The sequence below is a fragment of the Carya illinoinensis genome, chromosome 14 (genome assembly GCF_018687715.1).
Source record: "Carya illinoinensis cultivar Pawnee chromosome 14, C.illinoinensisPawnee_v1, whole genome shotgun sequence".
NCBI lineage: Eukaryota > Viridiplantae > Streptophyta > Magnoliopsida > Fagales > Juglandaceae > Carya > Carya illinoinensis.
The window spans coordinates 13,372,155-13,384,640 of record NC_056765.1 but is presented as its reverse complement, the minus strand read 5'-3'; the positions used below and the strand labels follow the sequence as shown (position 1 = coordinate 13,384,640).

Below are 12,486 nucleotides of genomic sequence, written 5' to 3'. Positions count from 1 at the left end.
TCTTAATGCAAATGCTTTTAATTTTAAATCCGGTATGATTTCAATGTTACCACACTTTCATGGTATAGAATCTGAAAACCCTACTTGCATATCAAAGAATTTGAAGAAGTGTGTTCCACATTCATGGATAGAACATGCACTGAAGAGGTCATAAGATTAAAACTGTTTCCATTTTTCTTAAAAGACAAGGCTAAGACATGATTGAATTCCTTAAGACCAAGATCCATTGGGACTTGGCAAGAAATGCAAACTGAATTTTTAAAGAATTTTTTTTCCATGCATAGAACCAATGCCTTAAAAAGACAAATCATGAATTTTTGCCAAAAGGATGTAGAAACATTTTATCCTTGTTGGGAACGATTCAAAGACATTTTAAATGCATGTCCTCACCATGGATATGAGAATTGGAGGCAATTTGTGAAGACCATGTGTAATAGAGAGTTTTTTAACAAAGAACCTGAGGAAGCTTTTAAGTATTTTGATTATCTAGCTGAAAATGCACAATTATGGGATACATCTGATGTTCAAGATAGGTTGGAAAGTTCAAGGACAATTTCAGGGAGTGGGAAATATAATCTAAGGGAAGTAGATGATTTGAATGCTAGGTTGGCTATGATTTCCACGAAATTAGAAACTATAGAACTGAAGAAAGTGAATAAACTACAAGCTATACCTCATATTACCATGAGCTGTAATATTTGTGAGGGCCAAGGGTATTCAACTAATGATTGCCCAACCATTCCGGCCTTTAAAAAAGTTCTTTTGGATCAAATAAATGATGTTAATATGGTTGCTAAACTTTTTCAAGGTCCTTATTTCAATACTTACAATTCGGGATGGAGAAATCACCATAATTTCAGTTGGAGGGGTGAACAAGCTGTTGTACCTGTGCCCAACACAGCTGGTCATTCACAATTTGCATCCTACACAACCCCAGGAGGATCAGGACCATCTCAATATGCCAACCACACAGTCCTAGCTCAGAAAAAGAATCTTGAAGACAATTTCCAACAACTGTCCACCAACTTCCAGCAGCTGTCCACCAATTTTTAGCAATTCATGCAAAACCAAGCTGCCATCAATAGTCAAAATTCACAAGCCATTGCTAATATCTAAGGTTCAATCATAAGGTTGACCACAACCTTGAGTGCTTAAGAGAAAGGGAAGTTCCCTGCACAATCTTAGCCTAACCCACAAGGCCAAAACCAACAATTTCAAAATGTGGCTAGAGATTCAAATATCAAGTAAGTCAAGGCTATTACAACCTTGAGAAGTAGTAAGATGATTAGCATTCCGGCTCAAGGGATAGAAAAGAATAGTAATACTTCTAAACCTCCTTCTGAAAATGAGGCACATGATCCTTTGGAATATGAAAATGTTCCAAGCATTACACCTACATCTTTTTCTCAAAGTTTAACCCCTTTGCACAAAGACAAGCATCAAGTTGAAATTCTTGAAATTTTTAAACAAGTTCGGATTTATATACCATTGTTAGATGCTATTCAACAGGTTCCTACCTATGCTAAATTTTTAAAGGGTTTATGCATCGTAAAAAGAAAATTGAATGTGCAAAAAAAAACTTTTCTTACTAAGTAGGTTAGTGCTATTATCCAAACCAACTCTCCTCCCAAATACAAAGACCCAAGATCCTCTACCATATCTTGCATAATAAGGAGCTCAAAAATAGGCCAAGCATTGTTATACTTAGGTTCAAGTATGAACTTATTGCCTTATAATGTTTATGTTCAGCTTGGGTTGGGTGAGTTGAAATCTACTTCTATCACATTGCAGCTGGCCGATAGGTCTATTAAGATTCCTAGAGGTGTTGTGGAATATGTTTTAGTTTAAGTAGACAAATTCTACTATCTGGTAGATTTTGTGGTACTTGATATGCAATTGACTACTTATTCTACTTTCCAAGCACCTGCTATCTTAGGAAAAACATTCTTGGCCACTTCTAATGCTCTCATAAATTATAGAAGTGGAGTTTTAAAGTTGAGTTTTGGAAATATGACTTTGGAGCTAAATATTTTCAATCTTTCCAAGCAACCGCAAGAAGTTAAGGAAGTTCGTGAAGTGAATTTGTTGGAAAATTTCATTAATGAAAATTCTGCACCTTACTTTCAATTTATTGATTCTTTAGAGGAATTTGAAGAAGATTTAAAAATATTTGATAATGTTAATGACTCATCTCTTATTTTCTCAATAGGTCAACAAGTTACACCACCATAGAGGCCAAAATTTGAGCAACTTCCACCCTTGACATCAACTCTCAAGCCTTTGGAGGAGCAATTCCTAACTTTGGATCTCAAACCTCTTCCATTGGAGCTGAAGTATGCTTTCTTAGGATCACAAAGCACCTTCCCCATGGTAATTTCTTCTCACTTAACTAACAAACAAGAAGATAAATTGCTATATGTCCTTAAGAAGCATAAAATGTCCATTGGGTGGACAATGGCTGATATAAAAGGTATAAGTCCCTTGGAGTGTACCATATTGGATGTGTTATGAGTGGCGTAGATGTCTGAGATTGAAGTGTTGGATGATTAAAAATATATGGTGGTTGTGCAAAACTTTTATATTGAAGGTTAGAGTTGACATGGTTCTTTGAGTTAGGATTTAGACGCAGGAGTTGCCATTGTTGGTTTGGAGATATATTTATTGTTGGTTTGGTGTTGCTAAGAGGTAGCTGTTTGGGTTGAGTTTGACTGTTGGGAGGAAATTTTAGTGGTTGTGTTGGGTTTTAAATGCTAATGGTTTGAGAAGGGGACTATTTGGGTTTAATTTTATAATGTTGGTTTATAACCTTACCATGGGGTGAAACATAGAATACGGCCCAGCCACGGATATAATGGTAGTTTATAACCCTACTACAGGGGTGAAACATGGAATACGGCCTAGCCACGGGTATAATGGTGGTTTATAACCCTACCTCGGGGGTTAAACATGGTATACGGCCCAACCACGGTTATAATTGTGGTTTATAACTCTACCACGGGGGTTAAACATGGTATATGGCTCAGCGACAAGTATAATTGCGGTTTATTACCTTACTACGGGGGTTAAACATGGTATTTGTCCCAATGTGATGCTATGAGATGATATGAATGTGATATTTCAGATTAATTATGCCAAAGGATTTTGTTTTTTAGAAAAAGTTTACTTACAAAAAAGATTCATTCTAACATTTTGTAACAAGAGTTGTTTATGCATTTTGAAAGAAAATGTCTATTTCTGCATTCTGAAAGTTATAAATGCTCATGTTACTTACTAGTATAATTTCTTTACTTACTAAGTTGTTGATAACTCACCTCCTTATCTCCATAATATTTTTCAGATGATTTGATGATGCAGCAGAGGAGTAATAGACTATGTGGTAAGATTAGTTGAGGGTAGTGGTTGCATATCTTGGAGTATGAGTGCTGTTAGAAGATTTATTTATTAAGTAATTTGATTTTAGTATGTTTAGATGATTATGAAGACTTATGTATTATTTTAGTTCTTTATGTTAATAGAGATATGTGGACTAGTTGATTTATTGTATTTTGGATTCTGGTATTGAGGAGTCGATGAATTGATATATATAGTTAATTATGTTAGAAGAATTTTATGTTTGGTTTTGGAGTCTATGCAAATATATTTTTGGGATATGAAAGATACATTAGAAATTTGTTGAAGTGCTTATCAGGTTATAAGAGCTAACTTTCCGAACCTCCAGGATCAGGGCGTTACACTTAATGCCTACAACATCAAAGCTGTCTGATGTTAGAGTTAAATTCTCCCCGGATCACATCAGACGCATTCGGTTTAAGCGTGAAACAGCCACGAATAAGCTCCTGGTCATTAAAGTTAATGTAAACTCGGAGGTTATTATTAGAAACTTTGTGGCATACGAAGTCATGTTCAAGCCAGAAGTCTCCCGGCGTTGGGATTTTAGAGAGTACATTAAATTGATGAGTGCGCTGGTAAAAACTGGCAAGGATGTGAAGGTACTTAGGGATCATGATATTCTAGAATTTACTGGATACATGAAGGATGACGAGGTTGCGAAAATAATTAGTGGAATGAGGGAGCCCCTTTTCTCGGCACAGAAACGAGGTCATTTGACTAATTTCGACTTGATCATGAGAGACATTAACCACTACTACAATTGTTTACTGAAGGTTACGTTAGGGTGATTCGGAAACTCGTAAAGCACATTGATCTCAAGCTTTTTGTGACAATCCTGCTCCGGTTGATTGTGGCTGTCTACCTGTTTGGCTCGGTCTACGGCTATACGCTTGTCTTCGAGAAGAGCAAATCTTTTTGCGATTGTGTAATTAAGTTAATTTCCTTCCCCATGCGTACCACATCTCAGCTGCTATCATCAGGTATGCCCGAACCCGGATGAATCCGAATTTTGTGCAACCCAAAATCCGACCCGGTTTGTTTTTTTCTTCTTTTCTTTTCTTTCTGTATTTCGGCTTTAAAAGCATAATTTTTTTTAATAAAAACCTATATTATATTAAATATTTTTTAAGAAAAATCAATGTTGAAAAGCATAATTCTCTTTATGTAAAAGCCTATATTTATTATAGATATTTTTAAAAATATGTTGAAAATCATACTTTTTTTTAAAGCCTATATTTTGTGAAAATTTTTCTAAGAGGTAATGTTAAAAAGCATAACATTGTCCAGAATAATAAAATATATAAAAATGAAAAACTACAATGCATGCAATCCACTACATATTACATTACATTACAAAATATAAAATTACAAAATATGAGTTACATATCAATAACATAGTCTTCCATGTGATTTAATCACACCAAATAAAACTTCAAGTTTATTTGTTGTAGCTACTCAAATGGAAGATAATCGCCACATTGAATTCCTAGTATATTCTCTGCGGCCACCCAAACTAAAGAGTAAGAATATATTTTAATAGAGAAAAACACAAACCATGGAAATGAACACTAAGAGCATTATCTTTGAAATTCCTATTCCTTTTTTTGCCGCTTTTATTATGATGATGATCTTGAGTTTTGAATATAAAAATCTAAAATTTCTTTATCCAAAATCTCAACCCATTTATCTGTTGGTGATAAGGAAATCATTTCCCAATCAATGCTAATAAATGTAGAAAAACCAATAATATGGATGTCCACAGCACTAACTATTTAACATCAAGGAAAAGCCACATTCCACATGATAGGTAAAAAGTAGCCAACATTGTCGGGCAACTATAACCTAGATAGAGCAAATTTATAGGGCTCATCAGACTATCAAATCTTGTTTAGGTGACGAGACCAATCCTAAAAAGGTCTCCCTTCCGATTCGTGACAATAATCAAAACAAACGCCCCACATATATAGTATTTTGGCTAAAAGTAATTTATAAAACCACATAAATTAAGTTATTGGTGCTGAAACCATATAATTTAATCCGTCGTACAATCCACAGAGACAGTTAACAAAAAGCTAGAACTTCCTACCCGCTTCCTTGCATAGAATGAACAACCATATGTCATCCATGTACCTAAAATATCTCAAAAGACTTGGATTATTGCAATCCAACTAAAAACTAAGCCCCATACCCCCTCAAAAAAAAAAAAAAAAAAAATGATGCCATTGAGATATAATTGACCTTATATGCCATTGAGATATATGGTGCAATAGTAGGATGTAAAAACGAACAAAAATGAATGAACTATTTATGGATAAACTAAATGCCCATAAACAAGAAGCAAGATGTAATGAAGAACACTAAATAAATGAACCCTCTATATACATCATTAAGAAATTATATTAAAACGAACAAAAATGAAAATTCAAGTTTTTGGCAAACAGAGTCCTAAAATACTAAAATGAAGTTTCGGGAAGTACTAAAATAGTGAATGCAGTTGTGGAAAACGCATGAACCTTTTTATTAAATTGTATGGAAACTAGGGTGAAATTGGTACGAAATTGTCCATGTTCTAACTTCTAGCTCTATGGTACGCTAGTAATGACTCATGAAAGCAAGTCCAAAGCATGAAAAGAAAGATCATGATGGCCTTTTTTGAAACTTGGGTGAAATTGGCACGAAATTGTCCATTTTCTAACTTCTGGCTATACGGTACGCTAGTCAATGTAGTCATGAGAGTAAGTCCAAAGCAGGGAAAAAAAAAGATCATGATGGCCTTTTTTCTTGTTCCACTTTTCGAACGTGTTTGTTTGTTCCAGCTGTATCTCGTCTCGTTTGTTTTTTTACCACAGAGATTTGAAGGTTTAACAAACTTCCTAACCTTTCTGCTTCGACATAATGCTTACCAGGTGTTTTCAGAAAATTAATTCAGTAGGTTGTGAATGATCATTAATGTAGTGTTTTGCATCATTTGAAGCCTAAGAATCTTCTTCTAGACTCATATGGTGTCCTTAAAGTTTCAGATTTTCCTTATAAACCAGTACTTAACAAACTCAAGCTCTAAAATCCAAATTCTAAAATCCATCACAACCGAATACTTCTCAAACATTCAAGGATTTCATTCTCTGTTTATCAAAATTCTTAACAAAAAAGAAAACATATCATTGTAGTTCAAATCGATATGATTGACAAAGGTGGCATCCAATAGAATCTAGAAACTACAAATGATTTTGACTTGGCAGCCTTTTAGTTCTAAAGGCTACCCAGATTGCAAACATTGAGTGGACAACCAGAGCCATTTCTTACCAAGTAAGGAAAAAAAAAAGCCATTTCTTATATAATAGTGCAGTGCTTTATATGTGACCAATCTTACAAAACTCTCAATGATTTGCAAAATGCTATCAATGCATCAATCAATAAAAAAAAAAAATCAATATCAAATTAGAACGGATCAAAGTTTGTATAGATCATGATCTTGAATATTAAGATACTCACGAGAGCCAGATTTTGCCCAAAGCTGTTGACGAGACTTATCGATAGAGTTGGGGTTGATGTGGATGATGAAAAGGGTATCTACTTTGTCGGCCAAATTATCTATTGCCCATTGCAGAGCGTGCTTGCTGCTCTTTGAGAAGTCCATGGCCACACCTTATTTCCTATCCTTCACGATTTTCTGTCGTCTCAAAGCTGCTGCTTCCTCCTCTTCTTCTTCGGCTACCTCTGGCTTTAGTAATGGTTTGTCAGATCAGGAAAATCAGGAGCAATAGGTTTGGCATGTGAATGTCAATTAAAAAGAAAAAAGCTAAGATTCCCTAGAAGACAAAACTTTGATGGCTTTTCAATTTGCTATTACGGGATGCGTTTATGATGCTTTAGAGGTTATATAAACAAAGACATGAGAAGGTGGTAAAGGCAATCTATAACAAAGAAGGCATGCAAGACAAGTCGTGATATGCTGGCTTGCTAGAATAAAATGGGTGCTTGAATGCTTACACGTTGCCGACAGTATGCTAGAAGATGGAGAGAGGGACGGCATTTCGACTGGAGAAGTCCCCCACGACTGATGAGAGTAAGAGAAAATGAGGCAAAGATAAAGCGGTGGCTAGGGTTTCAAAATCTAAGATGAACGATAGAGAGAGAGAGAGGGGTGGATATTTAGCCGCGAGAGAGAGGGGGGATATTTAGTCAGGGGGGAATAAATGAAACCGAGTACCGGCTTTTTAATCCGGTACCTGGATTTTAAATCTGTACTTGGATTGCATAGGTCCGAGTTTTGCAATCTGAATTTTGGTCCGGATTAAATACAGGCCGGAACTCGGAACATGAATCCTGTTTACCGGATTCGGGGCTTGATGAACAGTCTTATCTCTACCCCCAAACCTCCCCTATTAAAAAGGGTAAGCGTACGCGGTAGTCTTTGGTTTGTTTGTTTGCTTATACATTGTATAATATGTATGATTTCTTTTGTTTCAAGCATCTTATCTCCTCGAATGTAATGAGTTTAAGGTTCAGGTTGGTAATAAGATGAGAATTTTGAATTTTAAGATATTGTTATTGTTTTGGGATTTAAAAAAGTTAAATTATTTATTATATTTTATATGAAAATTTGGGAAAGTTGTAATGATGAGATGAGAATTTTAAATTTAGGTCTCGTTTGTTTTCGCGACTAAAAACCAAAACTTTGAAAACTTCTCAAAGTTTTCGTACTGTCAGAAGTTTTACAAAAATAAATACACATTTTGATCTACCAGTTTTCATCTCAAAAGATATCAAGTTTCTTCTCAGGTTTTCATCTCAAAAGATCTTAAGTTTCTTCTCAAGTTTTCATCTCAAGTTTTCATCTTAAAAGATCTTAAGTTTTCAAAATTACACCATTGGTAAACAAATAAATAAAGGAAGTAGGCAAAAAAAAAAAAGGACAAAATGGTTAAAAAAAAAGGAAGCAGAAAAAAAATCACCACTGGTAAATAAATAAACAAAATAAGCAGCAAAAAAAAAAAAAATTGACCAAATGGTTAATAAAAAAGGAAGCAGCAAAAAAAAAAAAAAAATGCATCATTAGTAAATAAATAAACAAATGAAGCAACCCAAAAAAAAAAAAAAGACCAAATGGTTTCTTTCAATTAAAAAAAAAAAAGGAATCAGCAAAAAAAAAATACACCATTGATAAATAAATAAACAAAGGAAGCAGTAAAAAAAAAAAAAAAGTAGAAAAATAAAAAAAAAAATTGCAGCATTGGTAAATAAATAAAATATTATAAAAAGTACTACAAGCACTTGTGGGTCCCATCATATTACTAACTATAACAAAATCAAACTAATCTCATCTCATCTATAAAAACAAACACATATTTCATCTAATATCATCTTATCTCATCTCATCTGATGCCCGGATTGGTTACACAATACCAAAAATCTCATTTCATCTCATCTCAACTCATCATTACAATTTTTTCAAATTTCCATACAAAATATAATAAATAATTTAACTTTTTCAAATCTCAATATAAAATTAATATTAAAAAATTATATTATAATAATATTTTATTAATTACTATTTAAAACATCTTATCTCATCTGTGTAATCAAATTGGACCTAAAAAAATGTGATCTTATCTCATCTCATTTCATCTTATTTCTGAAAACAAATTAGGCCTTAAGATGAGAAATTTAAGGAGTCTCATTCCTGTTCGTTTATTATAAATTTTCAAGCAGACTAGTACCTTTGACCCCTCCAACTTAGGTATCAGGCAGGAAGGTGCTGGGAAATTTGTTTGAGGAGCACAGGCACATGAATGACAACTATTAATATCGTTTATCTACCAAAGCAATGCAGAAAGTCAGAGTTCAAGTCTTGGTCACGGGTTGATCGGTTTCGACATCTATTAATCCGGTAAAGGGTTTGAGCCGCTGAACCCGACTAAAGTCGATCGGGTTGGGTCTAAGTTGGACCTTTCGGATTGATCGGGCCAGACTCTTTTATGTATAGTCTTAGTAATAATTAAGTAAGATGAGATGAAATATTTTGTAAAAATAAACAGTTACAATAATTTCTAAAAAATTTACAGTCATCTGTAGGAGTTTTAATAAAATATTCAAATTGATGTTTTTTGTTTTTTTTTCAAAAAAAGTGGATTTTTAATTTTTTTTTTAAGTGCATAAAACACTTTTTATTTTTTGTGGCTCATGTAAATTGTAATGCTGCTGGAAAATTTTGGCAGCAACTTAACAATGCTTCTGGTTTTAAAATTTGTGCATGGTCAGTGCGCTTTTTTTCAAAATGCTATTACCATTCGTGTGTTTGAAGAGTTGTAGAAAATGGTAAAAGAGTAGTGTTGTCGACCGGCACCTTCTAAAACTATTCTACGCTAACGGAGTCAAGCTTATGATTAAAATAAAAATAAAAAATAAAAACAGAGGAGAGTGTTATGATCATGACAACTCAACTCCTAGTCCATGCATGCATTAAGTAAGAATAAAATATAATAAAAATTGTCAATTTTTTATTATATTTTTGTAACTCTATTTTAAATAAAATATCTATTTTTATAAACTAGAATTATATAAATATGGTATTTTGTAAAATATATCCACAATTATAAATAGAATAACAAAATAATTATAAAAAGGTTGCCTTTCTATCGTTCCTCCGGAGTAATTACCGGTAATTTTCCTCGAAAGATGTCGCTCTTGTACTGTTCCTATGATTTGCCATCTCAACACCGTAATTGCCCATGATTTTACCGACTTATCACCCTTCCATATATAGAAGTAATTGGCTATAATGCTCGACTAAAGAACTTTGTGTGTTGCAAAACCATTGACTTGAAACAAACTTCTACGTGCGTAGTAGCCTAACCAAGATGGCCTCAAGTTCAAGCCTTGATCAGCATGAGCATGCACAACATCCATCTGCCAAGGGCACCGATATTAATGAATTACTGCAAGATCCATCTGCCAATGGCAACGATATTGGACTGCAAGATCCATTTGTAACGGATATGATTGACATATTCGACAGCAATAATGGCATTGAAATTCCTCCAGTTTGTGTCTTCTCTGTGCCCAGGTTTCTAAGCAACTCCAAGCCAGAAGCTTACTCCCCTGAGGTTATAGGCTTAGGACCCCTCTATCATTCCGGGTCACCACTTCAGATGGACAAGCTCGGTGTTACGAGGAACATTCATAATGAATTCAGACATATTAAGTTCCAAGAACTCATTCAGGGACTCAGGAAGCTAGTGCCATCCATCCGCGCTTGTTACCAGATGTACTTGACTGATGGGGACGAGAGGATAGCATGCACAATGGCGATAGACGGTTTGTTTTTGTTTGCGTTGCTTTGTCACCGTAACAGAGGTAAAGATGCTCCAACCTCTTCGGATACTTTGCTTCGCTTATTAGCCCATACAGATATCATGAGCAGAATCCCCTCTGATGAGATCGTAGCTGGGGATACGATGATGCTTCAAAACCAAATTCCGATTTTTGTACTGAAACATATCTTGCTCATGGAATGCTCGGAGCCACTAATCGTTGAGAAAAATCTTCCTCGATTATTGTTGGGTTATTGTAAAGCACTCTCTCCATTCAAAGTGCTGAAGAACTACCCGGATTCCATGGCTTTAAAGCGCACTCATATGTTGGATCTTCTGTACCACATGATCACGCTCACAAAGCACGAATTGGAAAAATTAATTGACGAAGAAGGAAGAGATAAAAAAGAAAGAAAAGAGGTCGAGGCAAAAAAGGTTGAGTTAAAAAAAAGTTGTTGTAAAGCCTATCTTACAAAACTGTGGCCAACCGGAGTCTTGGATATTCTCTCAGGTCTACCTCTGCCAAAAGGACTGGAAAACCCAATTGAGTGGGTAAAAGGTTTGCTTGGTCTACCGTGGTCTTTACTACTTTATCTATCCTACAAAGCTGGGGTTGGAGATCAGGAAAACTTGATGCCTACAGCATCAAAGCTGTCTGATGTTGGAGTCAAATTCTCCCCGGATCACATCAGACACATTCGGTTTACGCGTAAAGCAGCCTTGATTAAGCTCCCGGTCATTAAAGTGAATGTAAACTCAGAGATAATTATTAGAAACTTAATGGCATACGAAGTCATGTTCAAGCCTGAAGTCTCCCAGCGTTGGGTTATTAGAGGGTACATTCAATTGATGAGTGCGCTGGTAAAAACTGGCAAGGATGTGAAGGTTCTTAGGGATCATGATATTCTAGAAACTGATTGGTACATGAAGGATGACGAGGTCGCGAAAATCTTTAGTGGAATGAGCTGGGAGCCGCCCCTTTTCTCGGCACCGGAACGAGCTGATTTCGACTGGGGCATGAGTGACATTAACCACTACTACAATGGTTTACTGAAGGTCAAGGTTCGGAAATATGTAAAGCAGATTCTCAAGCTTTTGGCTGGCTCTCCGCCTGTTTGGCTCGGTCTACTGCTACCCGCTTGCATGCGAGAAGGGCAAAGCTTTTTGTGAGGGTATTATCAGCTTGGTGCTGAGCAAATTACCTTCCTTCTCCAGTACGCGTATCTCATCTCAGCTTCCTTATCTTGTTTATATGTACTCCAGTTAAATATGTTGAATCAAACGTTGAGAAACGATATTTGGCAATTTGCAATCATAAAAGAATATGCATTCTTCTTGAAAATTTAAAAGGAATAAATACGAAATTTACAAAAATTAAAATAATTTTTTTATTTTATTTTATGAATCTCATTCTTTTTCAAAATAAGTGTAATGTTGTACAGCCTACAACTTTATATAGAGTTATTCTGATTCGAAACTATATGAAAATCTTATTCGTCAGACGCCTTAAATTAAACAAATGATAATAGTAGTGCTACCTATCAATAGCGATTCCCCCCGTTGCAAACAACGGTATACGGAGGTGATCATGATCTCCTTGACATCATGTACACGATCAAATTAGACTTTTTATCTAGATCATCAGCCTAGCTAGCTAATCTTTTATTATTTTCTTTATTATTTTCAAACCGAACCATTAATGAGGAATCTCATCCCTGTTCGTTTAATGATAATTTTCAGGTAGACCACCTTTGACCACTCCGACTTAGCTACCGGCCTGCAG

The 12,486-nt window shown here is 35.0% G+C and overlaps 1 protein-coding gene and 1 non-coding gene across 2 annotated transcripts; one reads left to right on the top strand and one right to left on the bottom strand.

The window, feature by feature from the left end:
- Positions 1-290: 290 nt before the first annotated feature.
- LOC122295244 lies at positions 291-398 on the bottom strand. Its single transcript, XR_006237906.1, has one exon. It is a non-coding gene; the product is annotated as a small nucleolar RNA R71 (small nucleolar RNA).
- A 9,819-nt stretch (positions 399-10,217) lies between these two features.
- LOC122295064 (putative UPF0481 protein At3g02645) lies at positions 10,218-11,915 on the top strand. Its single transcript, XM_043104091.1, has one exon. The coding sequence runs from the start codon at positions 10,251-10,253 to the stop codon at positions 11,871-11,873; it is 1,623 nt and encodes a 540-aa protein (XP_042960025.1). The 5' UTR covers positions 10,218-10,250; the 3' UTR covers positions 11,874-11,915.
- The last annotated feature ends 571 nt before the right edge of the window (positions 11,916-12,486 follow it).